General features: G+C 41.4%; 1 protein-coding gene across 1 annotated transcript; it reads right to left on the bottom strand.

Moving 5' to 3' along the window:
- Positions 1–4,239: 4,239 nt before the first annotated feature.
- Positions 4,240–16,637, bottom strand: LOC115630074 (TBC1 domain family member 5 homolog A-like). The gene is made up of 3 exons (XM_030526698.1): positions 16,248–16,637; positions 10,459–11,266; positions 4,240–4,382 (listed from the first exon to the last, which is right to left on the bottom strand). Exons 1-3 carry the CDS (start codon positions 16,635–16,637, stop codon positions 4,240–4,242), a joined length of 1,341 nt encoding a protein of 446 aa, XP_030382558.1.
- Between the last annotated feature and the right edge of the window lie 4,899 nt (positions 16,638–21,536).

The following is a 21,536-nucleotide window of genomic DNA, read 5'->3' as shown; positions in this document are numbered from 1 at the left end:
ATTAAACTATTACATTCTTCTATTGCTGTGAGCTTTTCTTGAGCAGATCGTATTTCTTCTGTTACACATTTTTCTATAGCCCTTTCTGTTTGTTTATCATAAAAACCATATATTTATTCGCTTTGTTTTGATTTATTTTGTGCTCTATCGTTTCGGCTACTTCTGTTGAATTATCATTTTTATCATATTTAGTTTGATTTCCTATGCTTACCCTTCTAAATATTTGGTCTTCTTTTACTAATACAAATTGAAAAATCGCTAGCTTTTTAGCGATTGCACAACAATATTTAACTATTTATTAAATGAAACGCGGTATTCTTTCGATTATTAATATTGCTTTAATGGCTTGGATAATTGTACAACGAGGTTCAACGTGCGAGAATTACTTAGCAAGTGATTTGCCTGCTGCCGCTACAAGTCAGCGGGCCGACATAAGAAAAGTAATGCACAAAGAGAGCGCAGTAGAGAGCGCAGTAAAGGGCGCGATAGAGAGCGCAAAGAAAAGGCTTAGAAGCTAAGTAGGGTGCTCCAACATTCCGGCCCCTTTGAAGGACTCCCGGTCTTTCAAATCTACACGGAGCACCGCCAACATCGTGGACTGGTCGCCTAGCAGCACCACTGCCTCCAACAATCCTCCTATGTGAAGATGTCGGGGAAGAATGAACCACCAATCGATTCGTCGCTCTGCCGCATAGTCCGTCAGGGCGTCCTTTCTCCGCTCGAAAGCCGGCGGCATGTCCCTCAGCAAGCCGCTTGTTCCCGCGAAGCTCGTCACGTTGTCGTTGAAGACCATTTCCGGCAGGCCGCGCTTCCCGATGAACCTTGTAAAGACGTTAAGGACAGTATCAGTGGATAAATTAGCTACCAGTTCGAGGTGAACGGCCTTCGAGGCAAAACAAACGAATACCGCTACGTAATTTGTAACGGGCGGTCTTCCGCGTATGCGATAGCTACCATGGAATGGGCCGCAAAGATCGAGTCCACAAACCCTGAAAGGTCGACCTTCTCGGAGGCGTTCACCTGGCAAATTTCTCATTATTTGCTCAACTAACTTGGGCTTGCATCGAAGGCAGTTATGTGAAACTGCTGAGCAAACCCTTGTAACGTTGTTACTCTGCCGCGGGTATGCTCGCCGGCCAGAGTATGCTGAAATAAATTAGGCACCCCAAAGTGCCGAGGTGTCCAACAAATAAAAGAGGGCGGTGTGCCAAAACTTCTCCACGTGTTTCTTTAATATAACAAAAATGATACCGAGCGCTTCAGTGCGTGTTGGGCATGAGCCAAGAACCAGAAGTGAACTAACCTAAACCGAACTTAAAATTACTCGCCTTCATGGCTTACTATTCTTACAATTACTTATTAATTTACAACTACTTGGCATCGTAATGACGCACAGCTGGTTGCTGCGCAACGCGTCGTTACACCCCCCCCCCCCTTTCCCCAAGGGGTCGAACGGCCCGATCGGTGGTGTTTTCGAATTTTCCTTCACCGCGCCATAATCGAACGGCAGATGTGTAGCAGCTGGGTGGTAGCGCTGCCACCCCTCGCGCTTGGCCACCTGTCAACGCCACCTGTACCTTCACCGTCAGCTGTTCGCTCTGTCATTCGGTCGCATTGTTGTATTCTGCATTTCCGCCGCGTGGTGCTGACGTGTCGTCATCCTCTGGATTCTGTAATGGGTGCTGTAGTGGCTGCTGTGGGACTGGCTGCTGTTGCCGTAGCTGTTTAGGGATCGCCAATGGAATTAGCATACCGCCCATCTGCTGCGTCTCTGGTATATTCGGCGCTGAGTGTGTATCTCAGGCGGTGCGGTAATCTACATCGCTTCACATGGCCTGAAACGTAACAACAAACTGCGTTTAATTATGTTTGTAGGCTTACATGGGCATCTTCTTCGGCTAGAACAGCAGCTTTGCTGTTCCCGCTTTGGTGGACGCCGGTGGTGTTGCCGTTGCTGTTGTCGGTGTGGCTGCTACGAAGCCCTGGTTGCTGTTGCTGCTGTCGTGGCTGTCGTGACCGTGGCTGCTGTCGTCGTGCTCGTTGATATGGCCGATTTTGTTGCCCGGACTGCCGCTGTGGCTGCTTTTGTTGACGCTGAGGAGTGGGCTGCTGTGGCTGCTGTGAAGCTGTCGGTGGCGTGGCCCTGGTGACCATACTAACGCTGCCTCTGTCGTCGCTGCCTTCGTCGGCTTTGCTGTCTTCTGCATTCACCGCTTTTAGATCCCGCACATGTGCCGTTCTACCTCTGCCGCCCGCTACTGGTCGCACACGCACTATAACTGGGGATATGAATGCTCGCACTGTGAATGGTCCATCGAAGCGAGGCGCCAGCTTGGCCGCAAACTGCTCGGCTGCGTTGGACAGGTAATGTTGTCGCACGAGCACCTCGTCGCCCAGTTTGGGTCGCCACTCGCGTCTCCGCAGATTGTACTGGCGTGCCTGATCCTCGCTGGCCACCCCTTGGTTTCTTCTTGCTATGCGGGTAACAAACTGTAGCAGCGTTGCGTGTGTTTCTGGGCTACCTGGTGCTGCCTCAGGGGCATCAGGATCCCTGCTGTACAGTGTGCGTGGATGCCGTGGTTCTCTCCCAAATAGGATGAAAGCCGGTGAGTAGCCCGTTGCGTCTGAAATTGCTGTATTAATGGCCAATTGTGCTTCCGGCAGTTGTTCGTCCCACGTGTTGTGCTGCCTGTCCGCCAGCTGAGCAATCAATGTTTTGACCGTTCTATTGGTCCGCTCAGTGGGATTCTCCTGAGGTGTGTATGGTGCCGTCAGTTGTTGCCGTATGCCTGCCTCGGCGAGGAACTGCTTCAGCGCGTGGCTCGGAAACTGGGCTCCATTGTCTGTAATGAGTTTTCTTGGTGTGCCAAACCGTGCCAGAATCCGCTCTCGCAAGGCCAGCTTCACTACCGCTGCCGTCGCCTTGCGGATGGGGACCAGTTCTGCCCATTTACTGAACTTATCGACCAGGACCAGTAGATACGCGTTGCCCCCACAAAATCGGCGCAGACGACGTCCCACGCTGCCTCCGCTGGTTTGAAGTGCATCTTGCCTGCCGTCAGCTGTTGCTGGGCTTTATAGCGTTGGCACAACAGACACTGGTGCACATACTTCGCTACGTCGCGATACAGACCAGGCCAGTGGTATCGGTCTGCAACCCGTGCACAGGTTCGGCGTACTCCCATATGGCCCGCCGTTGCGTCGTCGTGGCATTCTCTCAACACCTCCTGTCGTAGAGGCGCGGCCACGCATAGCCTCCATGGTGACACCTCATCTTCTCCTAGCACGTGAGCGATGCGGCGGTACAGCCTGTCGTTCTGTTCGAGAATATGTTGGATCCTCGGAATGGGGTATGCGTCTGTCTCCGAGCGCTCGTTCAGCTGGCGGTAGTCGATGCACATTCGCCACGCCCCATTCTTCTTGCGTACCAGGACTATGGGCGCGCTGTACGCGCTATCGGACCGCGCTATCGGACCGCTGGCCCTTCGCCAGCAACTCGTCAACCTCGTTGTCAATTACCGCTTGCATCGCCGGATTCCTCGGATAGTAGCGCTGTTTAATGGGCCTGTCGTCTTTCACGCGGATCGTGTGTGTCGCCACCGACGATACGCCCACAATGTTCTCAAAGCGTGGTAATTCCTCCTGAAGGAACGTGGCAGCCTGAGCAGTCTGTTCATCTGTCAGCGTAGCCGCCGATGGAGCAATTGGCTCTGTGGTCATCAATGCCGCACATCGTACTCTGCGGCGCGCCTGACGCCTTCTCCGCCATCGTCGCTCACGCACATCTCGCATCTCCAGCTTGTGGCTGCCGGCGGTGAGCGTACCATAGGCCTTCCTGATGAAATCCAGCCCTAGTGAGAGCTCGTCCTCGCAGCCCGGCAGTGTTAACAGTGGTATCGAGATGCATTTGTCGTCCGCTGTTATCGCCGTCATCGTCTCCTCGCAAACAGTTTGTCGCGAGCCGTTGGCCATCGACATCGACACCTCTACACTCCGTACATTCTCCCCACCTGGCTTTCTCAAGCGTCGTGCCAGCGCCGGGCTCACGAAGCTGCGAGTGGCTCCCGTATCCACCACCGCGTCGAGGGCAAGACCACCGCAATCCACCCTCAACACCATCACTCGCGAGCGTTCTGCCACTAGTTTTCCTGCGTGGGCTCGCCTATTGGCTGTATGTGGCGAGCCCCCCTGGCGTTTCCCGCTCTGCGGCGACAGCATTCGTTCGCTCGTACGCCCAGCCTACCGGAATCCCAGCAGTATAGTTGTTGTTGGTTTGGGCAGCATTCGTTGTCGTGCCCCGCCATACCACAGCGTTTGCAAGACCGCCCCTGGTGTACCCACGAGCTCTGCATCTCGGGCCCGGTTGCTCGCGCGGGTGTAGTCTGTAAAGGGACAAAGTTTCGCCTGTTTAACTCACCACTAGATATGGGCTGCATATCCGTTGGCTCCGGACGTCGGATCGGAAACCCCCGTGGGCCCATGAACGGTGGCTGGGATGGCCCTGCCCCAATGGTACAGGCCGGAACCAGGCCCAACTCCTCCAGCTCTGCTGCTTGCCGTTTGAATTCGGCCACAGTATGGACATCCTGATGCCGTATCCTGATGTTGATCGCTGGACGGCTGTTGCGGTAGATGAGCCTCAGCTGCTCCTCTCCGAGCATGTCTGCATCGAGCATCAATTCCAGCATCGCTTGGACGTAGGTCGCAGTGGACTCCGACTCGCCCTGAAAGCGTCGTTGCGCATTCTGTCGCCACCGCTCAATGTGAGGAGCGGCCGAGTACGCTTCTAGCAGTTCCGCGCGGAACTCTGCCCACGACTGGGTCGGGCTTCGCCTTGTGCGGTCCCACGTCAGTGCCGCACCCTCCAGAATGTTTGGTAACATCGGCACCAAATTATCTACCGGCTCCCCACTCACTTCCGCTTTCTCTTCTAGCCTGCGCAAGAATGCCCGTGGGTCCCCGCTGCCATCGAAACGTACTCCCCACTGTGCCACCTCCGTGCTCAGGGCTCTCCGCTCCGCTCGTGACATTGTCGAGTGGGCCGAACCAGCCGCGGGTGCGGTTGACACGGCTGATGTTGGCGCCTGTGGTTCTACCACCGCCTGCGCGCTTGCGAGCGGTGACGCTGGAGTCGGTGCTGTTGGGTCATCTTCGTCAGGCGCATTACCAGCAGGCGCGGTGGAAGCGCAGACCTGGCTCGACAGTTTCTGGAACCCATCCTCCATAGCCTGGGCCAACCGGTGGGTGTACTGAGCCAACGCAACTGTCACCGAATCGGCAATCGCTTGTGTCAGGTCCGCCGTTGAGAGCACTGGAGCCACTGTTGGCGTCGCTGAAGCTGCCGTGGGCTCGGTTGTGGTAGCTCCCGGCGAGGTTGCGACCGCTACCGAAATGGTCGGCACTGTCGCAGGAGTTAGCGGTGTCGTACGGTACGCGACGACATGTTCTCGTAATATGCCGCTAGTTCTTCCAGGCGGGATCGGTACTCTTCTTGGGCCGACTTCACGAACGTTGCCAGCCGCACCTGCAAAGCCTCCACGGTGCCGGTCTCCTCGATGTCGAACTCGCGCAGCACCGTGCTGAGCTCTTCCTTCCGCAGCACACGTATCCAGCTCGTTCGTAGCATCGTAGGTCCACGCTCTCTTCCCTACTTGGTCGGATCTAACCTCACACTTCTTTGGGGTCCCTGCTCGGGCGCCACTTGTAACGTTGTTACTCTGCCGCAACGCGTCGTTACACCCTACGAGTATTTATCACCCAAATCTGTTGCTTTAGCAGCCCAACTAACATCTTAAATCGCCACAGCTCTTGCCACAGAGTTTTGGCCGCTGTGACGATGGGGCACAAAGGTCCAAGTTGCTCAGACAAGTTGCTCGAGATAATATATTCCGCTTTGTCGGCTTCAACCAAGTAAAGCTATCCTCATGCAGATGGTAACGAAATACATCATTATGAGGAGCCAGCATGTCGTCAACATAAAAACAATTTTTAATGACATTTAACGCGACATGGTGACATCGAGCATAAATATTTGCCAATTCAAACAACGAGCGCACAGCTAAAAATGGCGCTGATGCAGTCCCGTATGTGACAGTGTTCAACTTAAAGGACTACAGCTCATGAGAGGCGCTTTCTCGCCAAAGAATGAGCTGGTAATTTTTGTCTTTTTCAGACACGTTTATTTGCCTGTACACCTTGGAGATGTCGGCAGTAATTGCGTATTTATTCGACCAAAAATAAAATAATAAAAGCTCCCTCTGAATAGTCGGCCCAACCATTAAAGTGTCATTTAATGATAGGGCCGTTGACGTTTTACTAGAAGCGTCAAACACCACACGCAATTTGGTTGTGGTGCTTTCAGGTCTCAGGACACACTGATGAGGAATATAGTAGTGTGTCCTGGAGGAGGAGATTCAAGAGCAGACATATGCCCAAGATCACGATACTCTCTCATGAAGTCATGGTATATGTCATGGAGAGTTTTGTCTCTTGCGAGTTTGCGCTCAAGTTGCAAAAATCGTCTTTCAGCAGTTTGAAAGGAAAGCCCTAGTACAGCGGGATCGGATTTGAACGGAAGTTCGACTTGAAAACGTCCTGTAGACAGGCGCTGTACTGATTTGGTGAAGTGAGCTTCACAGGCCTTTTGTTCAGCTGTCTGGCGCACAGCCTTCGACTCATTTGGGCTCCGATCGAGTTCCCAAAAGCGTTGAACTAAGGTGTCGAGAGAACAATCATGAACTTGAGCGACAACGTTAACGCTGAATTGTTGAGGAGGTATTTGCCCTGTATATCTTCCAGCAACAACCCATCCCAGCAATGTCTTCTGCAACAATGGAAGACAGGAATTGAGCTCGATTTGCCCAACGCATAATAACTTGTAAAAAAGTTCAGCGCCTAGGAGAATATCAACCTTGGCTGGCTTATAGAATTCTGGGTCAGCCAACTCAAGGTTTGCGGGTATTTTCCAATTCGATGTGGGTACAAAGTTACCAGGCTGACAAGATTTAAGAACCCAAAAATCAGTGCCAAAGATGTGAGAATTCAAACGAGATTGAATGTCAGCGCACACCTTGTGCCAACTACCAGTAGTGGTTCCACCTGCCATTACAATACTCACAGCTGTGTCTTTACGCTTTAATCGAAGGCGCTGCGCAAGGTTCTCAGTCATGAGGTTCAACTGTGAGCCGCCATCAAGTAACACACGAGCAGGATGGTAAGAATTACTTACTGTGGCAAGAATTACTTGATCGGCACTTAAAACGTGACCTAAGTACGCTTCTGGAGGTGCGACTGCGTGTGGAGCGGGTGAATTTGGCACAGCTACAGAGTATCTGTGCAACAACGAATGGTGTGGTTTTGAACCCACCCGACACTTGGACGCCTTGCAACTGGAAACTACATGACCCACATTCAAGCAATTGAGGCACATTTTTTGAGTCTTGGCGAACTCAAATCGCTGCATAACAGATATAGAACCGAAGGAAGTGCAAGTATAAATATTGTGTTCCGCAGAACTACAGTATGTGCACTTCGAGATCGGTTTTGAAGGCTTTGAAGGACCCTTTGTGCAAGAAAACGAAGCTTTACTATTTCTTGCAGGTTCTACTCGCGGTTTATTTGGAACCCGAGTTGTCTCTTCAGCCGCTAAATATTGGTAACGCCTGTTTAACTGCTTAGCGCAGTCATCCCAAGAAGGCAACTTGTCATAGTCGAGCTGTTCCTCAAAACGAGATTTGGTTACATGATCAACTTTGGCCATAACCATATGTATGATCATTGCATTCGAAATGTCGTTTTCACTTCCCAACGAAGCTAAAGACGCATAAATGGCAGAAACAGTGTCAATGATGGACCGCAAACTAGACGCATTAGGTTTGGTCATACTTGAGATGTCAAACAATTGCGAGATAGTGTCGAAGAATATCAAACATTTGTTGTCGTACACAGACTTGAGGCTAGCAATGGCTTTCGAGTAATTGCAGTCCGTTAACTGAAACGGTTTCACAACTCCTAGAGCCTCACCTGACAAGCACGACACCAAATGATTAAACTTCTCGACGTTGGTCAACGAAGGATCGTCATGAACTAGGCTTTCAAATAAGTACATAAAATTCTTAAATTCGGCATGCTTTCCACTGAATGTAGGCAGCCGCATTTTGGGTAACTGGGACCGTTGACTGGCCATCATAGAACAGTCATGAGAAGTCTGACTTTCAACTTTTTGTTTCGTTGCCTTCACATACAACGCCTTAGTTGAAATGCACAAATCCTCAAGTGGCCCTCTACTATCGTTACTTTGATTGAGACTATCCAAATCTGCCTGAAGCGCCATTGCTTTCTCTATGTAACCTTCCAACAGCTCGAGATGGCACTCGAGTTCTGTTTGTTCAAACGAAATTGTCTTTAACTGAAATGCTGTTCTCATACGAGCAATGTCAGCGCTAACCTTATCAAATTTCTGCAAGCATTGTACTAGTACTTAGAACTAGATTTAGCTACTACTTGTTGCTTTTCAGATTCCGACATGGTAGAGTATAACCAAAATAAACTCTAATCAAGTTGCAAATCAAAGAAAATGAAAGCCGAACTTTCCTAACAGCCCTCGCAAATAACAACGCGCTAAAACAGCAAGGGACAAACTGAAATGCACGCAGATTACGTACACACGCACTCAATACAGTATGCACGCAAGCAAAGTAGCAGTCCAAGCGACCGCACAAACAACAACGAAATCTGCAAGCAGTCTCAGCTGTACTCAGAAAATAGGCGCAAGCACGCTTGTAGGCAACGCTAATCCGAACGGGTAGTGGGGGGAAGTTCGTTGGCCCAGCGACAAGTGTAGCCGAAAAAGGGCGCGCACAAAGAGAGAGCGACAAAATTCTTTTGCTACGCTAGCGGCGCAAGCAACAACAAAAGCTATGTTTCTATGTATGCAGCTGATGCAACAAATCTTTACCAAAAAAACCAACACAATAGAACCAAAATAACTTCAAAATATTTGTTTTTTATGTTAAAAATCAGCTTAATAGCCCTTTTTTAATTACTGTTGTTTGTTTTGCCTAGAGGTTTTGTTAATAATTATGTTTATGAGGGTGTATAATGTGTTAAATTGTGCAAGGTATGACGTATGTATGGTTATACGTATATGTGGTTATTGGCGAGTATGTATGTACATGCATATGTATGTATGATTATGTATTTGTGCATGTAATGTTGTTGCACAAAATAAATCAAGTGCCAAAAATTGAGTCGGCATAAGCACACACGTACTATATGTACATACGTATGTATGTATGTAAAGCGATTTTTATCCACTTTACACTTGCACGAATTTGCAGCAATTAAACTTATTAATGCTTTATGCTCAATTGTTGGCACAGAATACCTGCAAGCTCTCAAAAGAGTCCACCGAAACTTCCCTGGATTCCGAGCGACGATCACTCATTAGCCAAGCCAAACGAAAGTACCACAAGTAGGGCAGACAGCAGCTCCACAATCCAAACGAGCAGTTGTAGTTGATGATATCCAGAAAGGCACCACGCTCCAAATCCAAATAAATGTATGTATATAGTATCCAATCGACACCAGCCTCAAACAAACGAAAAGTTTTCACACGACCGCGCACAAAAACCAAGCCACAAAGACCGCAAACAAACGAGAAAATAATCTTATGAAAACCGATGTCCCTGCTCGGGCGCCAATGAAAAATCGCTAGCTTTTTAGCGATTGCACAACAAGATTTAACTATTTATTAAATGAGACGCGGTATTCTTTCGATTATTAATATTGCTTTAATGGCTTGGATAATTGTACAACGAGGTTCAACGTGCGAGAATTACTTAGCAAGTGATTTGCCTGCTGCCGCTACAAGTCAGCGGGCCGGCATAAGAAAAGTAATGCACAAAGAGAGCGCAGTAGAGAGCGCAGTAAAGGGCGCGATAGAGAGCACAAAGAAAAGGCTTAGAAGCTAAGTAGGGTGCTCCAACACAAATCCTTCTTTTTCTAGAAAATCAGTTCCCAATATAGCTGAATATTGAATTGTTTCATTGGGAACTACAAAGAGTTCTATATTATATTCTAAATCTTCAAATTTGATTTTACATTTTATTACTCCAATGATTATAAGTTTACTTTTATTTATTCCGTAATAATTTTGAATAAAAGAATAGTCTTCAATAAGTTTCTTGGGTCCATTCTCCTCACATATTAAACTGACAGGGCTTCCAGTGTCAATTAGTGTTTCTAAAGGGTGTTTCATGATGTCATTAGTATTGTTAATAAATAAGTACTCTATAAGTCTTACATACTGGTTGTTGGTTCTCATATTTTCTCGTAGTTCCAAGTCGTTGCGTTTGCTACAGTTTATTGAAATATGGCCCATTTCGTTGCAAACGAAACACGCTCCAGGTGTTCTTTTGGGCTTGCGACATTCAGGGGCCATATGTCCTTTGGAGTTACAGTTGAAGCATTTGACGACCATTTGACGACTATTTGCGTTGGCGGAAGGCTCGATATTCTGCTTGTTATCCATCTTGTGTGTATAATCTGGTTTCAATTGTATGCTTTTGAAAGCATCAAGTAGTTCCGTTGTATTTTTAAAACGTTGCATACGGGCTTGAGTACTTAGATTGTAGTGAATTGATTGAATGTCTGTGTCACCTCCCATTGGATCAAATTCAGACACTAATTCCTTGAGTTGTGTAAACGGAATGCTTTTGCAGGATGTTGGAACTTCACTGTTGTTGATCAATAATTGTAATATTTCGTTTTCGCGCATTGTGGCTTGTAGTTCTCGTTTCAATACCTCTATCTCCCTTAGCATTAAATCCTCTTTTTCAGATTTCGCTTTTCCAATGTTATTTTTGTTGTTGCTTGTTGTAGTTTCCGTATTATCTCGTTTCGGTGTTTCTGTGTTGGAAAACTTATTTTCTTTGCCATCCCTAGCCTTACTATCGTTGCTTTGATCATTTTCGTTTGTGTCTTTTTCGTTTACTATGACGATGTCACTCATATCATTGTATTTGCTTAACGGTGTTTGGCTATGGTAATTACTCAGAATTTGTTCGCTAAACATGTTGTCATTGTTTGTTTCATTATCTTGCTTTGTGTCGTAGTCGGGACTTTCGTCGGCTTGCTGTACTACATTATTGTCGGTTACGTTTTCTTGCTTTTTTACTTCTTCCTTCGCGTTTGCCTTGCTGACGTTGACTCCAGTACTGTGCTTACTTCGCAATATTTCGTCATCGTTTTGGGCATCGATCAGTCTCTGAATTAATTAAGATTTATTTCCATTCGTTGGACAGTTATATGTTTTTAACAACCGTCTTAGGCCGTCGGCGGTGTATTTGTCAAAATCCTTGTCACTCATCATTTTCTTTCTATTCTTTTTATAAATGCGTTTTAGCGTTGAGTGGGCGATTGTTTATTTGATTCTGCACCACTTCTTATTATTGTAAGAGTGAATAAAAAGCTTTGCCCTTATGGTTCTAGGTTTTATGATTTTTCATATCTTATACTTTATTTAAGTTTATTAATTAATTTCCGTTTTTTTTTTTTGTAAGCAGCTCTCCTTCTTTACATGCGTACGCTTCTGCTTTCCAAACTCAACCCCCCTTCTTTATCATTTTTAGTTGCCAGCTTGTTCTTTTCAATAGATAATGATATCACACACCCTGTCGTTTATTTAACTTTATGTGTATACATGTGTTTAAATGAATTTAATATTTTTTTCGTAGGTCGATTTCTTAAGCAATATTTCTGAGTTTGCTGCTTTGTTAGCGTCTCGTATTTTTTTAGATTTTTTGCACCTGTTTTTTAAACTAGCCTTTTCACTTTCTTCATCTGAATTGTAAGATTCATATTCTAACTCAGGTTTAGGATTTCCTATATCTACTATTGATCCTTTGATTGATTTTGTTGGTTCACCATTTTCGACTTCTTTTACTACATTTTGCGCTACATTATCTTTCTTTTCTAATATTGGTTTAGTATTCCTATTTCCTGATTTTATTCTTCCCTTACTTGACATTGTCTTTTCTTTTTCTTCCTTTAAGTCTAATCTTTCACTCGCTTTATATAACATACAATATTCTGTTTCTTCCTCTGAATCTGGCTTTTCACTTACTTTTTCTGGCTTATAACTTTCAATTCCTTCCTCTGAATCTCACTTTTCATTTACTTTTTCTGACGTATGATTTTCCATATTCATCCATGGTTTTATATTGGCTGCTTCCCAGATTCCTTTGTAAGGCACCTGTGATAATTGAAATCCTTCGACATCTGATACAACATATCTGTTATTTGGTAGTATGTCATTAACTTTGTACGGTCCTTTATATTTTGGTATTATTTTTTTGCATGCTCCGGGTATGCTCACAAAAATTTTTAAAGCTACGTAGTCTCCTTTTCTATATGTTTTATGGATTCTACGTTTGTTTTTATATAGTTCATTGTACTTTTGACTTTTTTCCCTAATTTCTCTAGCCTTGGACCTACTTTCAATAAGATTTCTATCATGTTTTCTGTCGTCTAGCTGTTCTTTTAAGAAGTCTATGATAATTCCTCTTTGACTTACTCCGAATAATAACTCACTTGGGGTGGTTCCCGTGCTTTTGTGCAAAGTGTTGTTTAAGGCAAACTCTATTTCTGGAAGTATATTATCTAATGATTTTGTGGTTCCTGCACTTGTTAATTTAGCCAACATTGGTCCTAAACATCTATTTATACGTTCCACTTGTCCATTCGATTGTGGAGAACCTGCTGCTACTTTTATGTGTTTTACGTTGTTAGCCAATAAAAATTCTTCGAAATCCTTTGAAGTGAATGCACTTCCACGGTCAGAAACTATAGTCTTGGGTCTGATATATGCTTTGAAATAATCGGATAAATGTTTAATTGTACTTTTAGAGTCCGTAGATTTTGTTTCATACAGTTTAACAATCTTCGAAAAGGCATCCACTGCTAGTAGTACATGTCTCTTTTGTCCTTTTTGTGATTTTATGGGCCCAAAATGATCAATATGCAGCATTTCAAATGGTGTATCACCTTTAGGAATGCTGCATAGTAAACCTTCACGTTTACCAAGTTTCGGTGAATATGTTATGCATTTTAGACAATTTCGTATGTGTTCTTTGATTTTTTCAGTTAACCTGGGAAACCAGTACGACTTTGTTATTGCATTGTATACTTTTTCACACCCTCTGTGTCCCATTTGGTCATGATAAAGTGTTAAAATGTTTCGTTCCATATTATTAGGTACATAAAATAGTATCTTGCCTTTGAATTTGCGGTAAATTGGTCCGTTTCTCATTTCATACAGATTGCTTTCTTTTTCTTCTAATTGTTTGCGTATGTTGCATATAACCGTGTCCTCGTTTTGACAAATGGAAAGATTTTGTTCAAACGTATTATCTTCCAATACAATACAAGTATATTGGATATTCTACTTAGTGCATCATCGTGCTTCATTTTCTGTCCATCTCTATGGACAATTTCGTAGTCATAGTTTTCGAGCTCCAAGGTCCAACGAGCAATTCTTTGATTAATTTCCTTTTTGCTTAAGGTTAACGATAATGAGTTACAATCTGTTATTATTTTGAATTTTGTTCCATGCAGATAAATCTTAAATCTTCGTAAAATAAAATATTGGATGCATTTTGCCATCATGTTTTTTTTTGCAATAATATTGCCCCAAATCCGATTGAACTGGCGTCGCAATGTAGCTCAGTTTCATGTGAAGGATCATATATAGAGAGTATTGGTGCGTCGATTAATTTTTGCTTAATTTTTCAAAACACTGCATTTCTTCTTCATTGAATTGAAATTTCGAATTCTTTTTAATAAGGTTATACAGTGGTTTGGCCTGTATAGAGAATTCTTTGATAAATTTTCTAAAATAGGAACAGAGCCCTAGGAAGCTATGGATTTCTTTGGAGTTTTTAGGAATTAGAAAATTAGTTATGGCTTCAATATTTTTCTTATCTGGCTGTACTCCTTCTTTCGAGATTATATAGCCTAAACATTCGCATTTATCTTCCATAAATTTACATTTGTCTAGTCTCAACTCTAATTTATTTAATGTTAATTTTTTAAATACTTCCGTTAGCGTACTAAGATGTTCTTCAACTGATTTCGACGCAATCATGATGTCATCTAAGTATATGACAACTTTTCCGAGTCTAATCATATCATCGAATACATAGTTGACAAATCGCTGGAATTTTGCTGACGCATTTCTTAGGCCATAGGGCATTTTGGAGTATTCAAACTGGCCTAACGGAGTCACGAAGGATGTGTACTTAACTGAATCTTCATGAACATCTATCTGGTGGAATGCGCTCTTTAAGTCTAACAATGTAAAAATTTCTTTGTTTGCTAGTTTATCAATAAGATCCTCGATTAGTGGCAGTGGGTAATTATCTTTGGGTGTAACTTTGTTAAGCGTCCTATAATCTACACATAACCGAATGTCTCCACTCTTTTTTTTACTAGTACAACCAGTGACGCATATTCAGAATGACTTGGCCTTATAATTTTCTCTTCTAATAGCTCGTCTATAATTTGTTGCACTTGTTCTTTTTCTTTGTATGATAAGCGTCTAGGTTTGAAGTGAAAAGGCTTTACATTGTTTAGATTTAATTTTAACTGACATTTGGTAGCTGGATTTTCAGGACGGATACTTTTTAAATAATGTTGAACAAATATTTGTTGTAATTTTGTCTTGTCGTTTATATGTATGTTAGTGTTGTTAATCAATGGGTAATTTTCATCGCTATTTATATCAATAGCCATTAAATTATTACATTCTTCTATTGCTGTGAGCTTTTCTTGAGCAGATCGTATTTCTTCTGTTACACATTTTTCTATAGCCCTTTCTGTTTGTTTATCATAAAAACCGATATATTTATTCGCTTTGTTTTGATTTATTTTGTGCTCTATCGTTTCGGCTACTTCCGTTGAATTATCATTTTTTTCATATTTAGATTGATTTCCTATGCTTACCCTTCTAAATATTTGGTCTTCTTTTACTAATACAAATCCTTCTTTTTCTAGAAAATCAGTTCCCAATATAGCTGAATATTGCATTGTTTCATTGGGAACTACAAAGAGTTCTTTATTATATTCTAAATCTTCAAATTTGATTTTACATTTTATTACTCCAATGATTATAAGTTTACTTTTATTTATTCCGTAATAATTTTGAACAAAAGAATAGTCTTCAATAAGTTTCTTGGGTACATTCTCCTCACATATTAAGCTGACAGGGCTTCCAGTGTCAATTAGTGTTTCTAAAGGGTGTTTCATGATGTCATTAGTATTGTTAATAAATAAGTACTCTATAAGTCTTACATACGGGTTGTTGGTTCTCATATTTTCTCGTAGTTCCAAGTCGTTGCGTTTGCTACAGTTTATTGAAATATGGCCCATTTCGTTGCAAACGAAACACGCTCCAGGTGTTCTTTTGGGCTTGCGACATTCAGGGGCCATATGTCCTTTGGAGTTACAGTTGAAGCATTTGACGACCATTTGACGACTATTTGCGTTGGCGGAAGGCTCGATATTCTGCTTGTTATCCATCTTGTGTGTATAATCTGGTTTCAATTGTATGCTTTTGAAAGCATCAAGTAGTTCCGTTGTATTTTTAAAACGTTGCATACGGGCTTGAGTACGTAGATTGTAGTTTGGAATGCCATCAATTATATGCTCGAGTAACTCAATTTTGTCGACGTTTAATTTAGTTGATAATATTAATTTTTCGTAAAAATATTCTTGGAAAGACTCATTAAGTTGCCAGGTCTTCTTTTCAAACTTACGTTTAAGTGATAGGAGACTTTCCCTGTTTTGAAAAACAGTTTCCATCTCATTGAGCAATTCGTTGATTCGGATTGTCATCAAATCGTTTCGGCTTTGTAACCATTTTACGGCTTTGCCTTTGAGACGGTTTGCGATGAGTGCACGTACGTTGTTTTCGTCCAAATTGTACATAGATCGTACCGAAAAAATCAGCTGCTTGAACAATTGAATGTCTGTGTCACCTCCGATTGGATCAAATTCAGACACTAATTCCTTGAGTTGTGTAAACGGAATGCTTTTGCAGGATGCTGGAACTGCACTGTTGTTGATCAATAATTGTAATATTTCGTTTTCGCGCATTGTGGCTTGTAGATCTCGGTTCAATACCTCTATCTCCCTTAGCATTAAATCCTCTTTTTCAGATTTCGCTTTTCCAATATTATTTTTGTTCTTGCTTGTTGTAGTTTCCGTAACGAGATACGTTTCGGTGTTTCTGTGTTGGAAAACTTATTTTCTTTGTCATCCCTGGCCTTACTATCGTTGCTTTGATCATTTTCGTTTGTGTCTTTTTCGTTTACTATGACGATGTCACTCATATCATTGTATTTGCTTAACGGTGTTTGGCTATGGTAATTACTCAGAATTTGTTCGCTAAACATGTTGTCATTGTTTGTTTCATTATCTTGCTTTGTGTCGTAGTCGGGACTTTCGTCGACTTGCTGTACTACATTGTTGTCGCTTACGTTTTCTTGCTTTTTTACTTCTTCCTTCGCGTTTGCCTTGCTGACGTTGACTCCAGTACTGTGCTTACTTCGCAATATTTCGTCATCGTTTTGGGCATCCATCAGTCTCTGAATTAATTCAGATTTATTTCCATTCGTTGGACAGTTATATGTTTTTAACAACCGTCTTAGGCCGTCGGCGGTGTATTTGTCAAAATCCTTGTCACTCATCATTTTCTTTCTATTCTTTTTATAAATGCGTTTTAGCGTTGAGTAGGCGATTGTTTATTTGATTCTGCACCACTTCTGATTATTGTAAGGGTGAATAAAAAGCTTTGCCCTTATGGTTCTATGTTTATGGTTTTATGGTTCTAGGTTTTATGATTTTTCTTATCTTATACTTTATTTAAGTTTATTAATTAATTTCCGTTTTTTTTTTTTTGTAAGCAGCTCTCCTTCTTTATCATTTTGAGTTGCCAGCTTGTTCTTTTCAATAGATAATGATATCACACACCCTGTCGTTTATTTAACTTTATGTGTATACATGTGTTTAAATGAATTTAATATTTTTTTCGTAGGTCGATTTCTTAAGCAATATTTCTGAGTTTCTGCAAGTGCTTCGTTAGTGTCTCGTATTTTTTTAGATTTTTTGTACCTGTTTTTTAAACTAGCCTTTTCACTTTCTTCGTCTGAATTGTAAGATTCATATTCTGACTCAGGTTTAGGATTTCCTATATCTACTATTGATCCTTTGATTGATTTTGTTGGTTCACCATTTTCGACTTCTTTTACTACATTTTGCGCTACATTATCTTTCTTTTCTAATATTGGTTTAGTATTCCTATTTCCTGATTTTATTCTTCCCTTACTTGACATTGTCTTTTCTTTTTCTTCCTTTAAGTCTAATCTTTCACTCGCTTTATATAACATACAATATTCTGTTTCTTCCTCTGAATCTGGCTTTTCACTTACTTTTTCTGGCATATAACTTTCAATTCCTTCCTCTGAATCTCACTTTTCATTTACTTTTTCTGACGTATGATTTTCCATATTCATCCATGGTTTTATATTGGCTGCTTCCCAGATTCCTTTGTAAGGCACCTGTGATAATTGAAATCCTTCGACATCTGATACAACATATCTGTTATTTGGTAGTATGTCATTAACTTTGTACGGTCCTTTATATTTTGGTATTATTTTTTTGCATGCTCCGGGTATGCTCACAAAAATTTTTAAAGCTACGTAGTCTCCTTTTCTATATGTTTTATGGATTCTACGTTTGTTTTTATATAGTTCATTGTACTTTTGACTTTTTTCCCTAATTTCTCTAGCCTTGGACCTACTTTCAATAAGATTTCTATCATGTTTTCTGTCGTCTAGCTGTTCTTTTAAGAAGTCTATGATAATTCCTCTTTGACTTACTCCGAATAATAACTCACTTGGGGTGGTTCCCGTGCTTTTGTGCAAAGTGTTGTTTAAGGCAAACTCTATTTCTGGAAGTATATTATCTAATGATTTTGTGGTTCCTGCACTTGTTAATTTAGCCAACATTGGTCCTAAACATCTATTTATACGTTCCACTTGTCCATTCGCTTGTGGAGAACCTGTTGCTACTTTTATGTGTTTTACGTTGTTAGCCAATAAAAATTCTTCGAAATCCTTTGAAGTGAATGCACTTCCACGGTCAGAAACTATAGTCTTGGGTCTGCTATATGCTTTGAAATAATCGGATAAATGTTTAATTGTACTTTTAGAGTCCGTAGATTTTGTTTCATACAGTTCAACAAACTTCGAAAAGGCATCCACTGCTAGTAGTACATGTCTCTTTTGTCCTTTTTGTGATTTTATGGGCCCAAAATGATCAATATGCAGCATTTCAAATGGTGTATCACCTTTAGGAATGCTGCATAGTAAACCTTCACGTTTACCAAGTTTCGGTGAATATGTTATGCATTTTAGACAATTTCGTATGTGTTCTTTGATTTTTTCATTTAACCTGGGAAACCAGTACGACTTTGTTATTGCATTGTATACTTTTTCACACCCTCTGTGTCCCATTTGGTCATGATAAAGTGTTAAAATGTTTCGTTCCATATTATTAGGTACATAAAATAGTATTCTGCCTTTGAATTTGCGGTAAATTAGTCCGTTTCTCATTTCATACAGATTGCTTTCTTTTTCTTCTAATTGTTTGCGTATGTTGCATATAACCGTGTCCTCGTTTTAACAAATGGAAAGATTTTGTTCAAACGTATTCTCTTCCAATACAATACAAGTATATTAGATATTCTACTTAGTGCATCATCGTGCTTCATTTTCTGTCCATCTCTATGGACAATTTCGTAGTCATAGTTTTCGAGCTCCAAGGCCCAACGAGCAATTCTTTGATTAATTTCCTTTTTGCTTAAGGTTAACGATAATGAGTTACAATCTGTTATTATTTTGAATTTTGTTCCATGCAGATAAATCTTAAATCTTCGTAACGCGTAAATTATACCCAGCGTTTCTAATTCAAAACTAAAATATTGGATGCATTTTGCCATCAAGTTTTTTTTGCAATAATATTGCCCCAAATCCGATTGAACTGGCGTCGCAATGTAGCTCAGTTTCATGTGAAGGATCATATATAGAGAGTATTGGTGCGTCGATTAATTTTTGCTTAATTTTTCAAAACACTGCATTTCTTCTTCATTGAATTGAAATTTCGAATTCTTTTTAATAAGGTTATACAGTGGTTTGGCCTGTATAGAGAATTCTTTGATAAATTTTCTAAAATAGGAACAGAGCCCTAGGAAGCTATGGATTTCTTTGGAGTTTTTAGGAATTAGAAAATTAGTTATGGCTTCAATATTTTTCTTATCTGGCTGTACTCCTTCTTTCGAGATTATATAGCCTAAACATTCGCATTTATCTTCCATAAATTTACATTTGTCTAGTCTCAACTCTAATTTATTTAATGTTAATTTTTTAAATACTTCCGTTAGCGTACTAAGATGTTCTTCAACTGATTTCGACGCAATCATGATGTCATCTAAGTATATGACAACTTTTCCGAGTCTAATCATATCATCGAATACATAGTTGACAAATCGCTGGAATTTTGCTGACGCATTTCTTAGGCCATAGGGCATTTTGGAGAATTCAAACTGGCCTAACGGAGTCACGAAGGATGTGTACTTAACTGAATCTTCATGAACATCTATCTGGTGGAATGCGCTCTTTAAGTCTAACAATGTAAAAATTTCTTTGTTTGCTAGTTTATCAATAAGATCCTCGATTAGTGGCAGTGGGTAATTATCTTTGGGTGTAACTTTGTTAAGCGTCCTATAATCTACACATAACCGAATGTCTCCACTCTTTTTATACCCTGTACCCGTAGGGTAAAAAGGGTATATTAGGTTTGTGCAAAGTATGTAACATACAGAAGGAAGCATCTCCGACCCCATAAAGTATATATATTCTTGATCAGCATGACGAGAGAAATCGATCTAGACATGTCCGTCCGTCTGTCCGTCTGTCCGTCTGGATGAACGCAAGGATCTCGGAAACTATAAAAGCTAGAATAACCAAAGTTGGCATCCAGATTCTCCTAGGTCCGAGTAAGGACGAGTTTATTTTTTTTTTTTTAATTTCCCCCCCCTTCCCCCGCTACAGAATTTCGTCAATAGCGTCCACATTTCAAATGCTACCTAAACCAAACTTTGCACACATAATTTCTATATAATTATCTACTGTTTTTTAAAATTTTATCAAATTCGGTCAATTCTAAGAAAAGTTATTAGCAAAACAAATTCTCACCAGTACAACCCCCCCAAACTGCAGCAACAAGTTCGCTCTTCTTCTTCCTCTTTATGCTGCTGCTATGGGCGCATATAACTCAGTGACGGAAGTTTACCTGGGTACAGGGTATTACACTGTCGGGCTTGCTCGACTGTAGCGTTCTCTCTTGTTTTTACTAGTACAACCAGTGACGCATATTCAGAATGACTTGGCCTTATAATTTTCTCTTCTAATAGCTCGTCTATAATTTGTTGCACTTGTTCTTTTTCTTTGTATGATAAGCGTCTAGGTTTGAAGTGAAAAGGCTTTACATTGTTTAGATTTAATTTTAACTGACATTTGGTAGCTGGATTTTCAGGACGGATACTTTTTAAATAATGTTGAACAAATATTTGTTGTAATTTTGTCTTGTCGTTTATATGTATGTTAGTGTTGTTAATCAATGGGTAATTTTCATCGCTATTTATATCAATAGCCATTAAATTATTACATTCTTCTATTGCTGTGAGCTTTTCTTGAGCAGATCGTATTTCTTCTGTTACACATTTTTCTATAGCCCTTTCTGTTTGTTTATCATAAAAACCGATATATTTATTCGCTTTGTTTTGATTTATTTTGTGCTCTATCGTTTCGGCTACTTCCGTTGAATTATCATTTTTTTCATATTTAGATTGATTTCCTATGCTTACCCTTCTAAATATTTGGTCTTCTTTTACTAATACAAATCCTTCTTTTTCTAGAAAATCAGTTCCCAATATAGCTGAATATTGCATTGTTTCATTGGGAACTGCAAAGAGTTCTTTATTATATTCTAAATCTTCAAATTTGATTTTACATTTTATTACTCCAATGATTATAAGTTTACTTTTATTTATTCCGTAATAATTTTGAACAAAAGAATAGTCTTCAATAAGTTTCTTGGGTACATTCTCCTCACATATTAAGCTGACAGGGCTTCCAGTGTCAATTAGTGTTTCTAAAGGGTGTTTCATGATGTCATTAGTATTGTTAATAAATAAGTACTCTATAAGTCTTACATACTGGTTGTTGGTTTTCATATTTTCTCGTAGTTCCAAGTCCAGTTTATTGAAATATGGCCCATTTTGTTGCAAACGAAACACGCTCCAGGTGTTCTTTTGGGCTTGCGACATTCAGGGGCTATGGAGTTACAGTTGAAGCATTTGACGACCATTTGACGACTATTTGCGTTGGCTGAAGGCTCGATATTCTGCTTGTTATCCA

Source organism: Scaptodrosophila lebanonensis, unplaced genomic scaffold (genome assembly GCF_003285725.1).
Source record: "Scaptodrosophila lebanonensis strain 11010-0011.00,11010-0021.00 unplaced genomic scaffold, SlebRS2 tig00000294-arrow-arrow-pilon, whole genome shotgun sequence".
In the NCBI taxonomy this organism is placed as follows: domain Eukaryota; kingdom Metazoa; phylum Arthropoda; class Insecta; order Diptera; family Drosophilidae; genus Scaptodrosophila; species Scaptodrosophila lebanonensis.
Note: the sequence above shows the minus strand (reverse complement) of the source record. Positions and strands in the feature narration are given on the sequence as shown.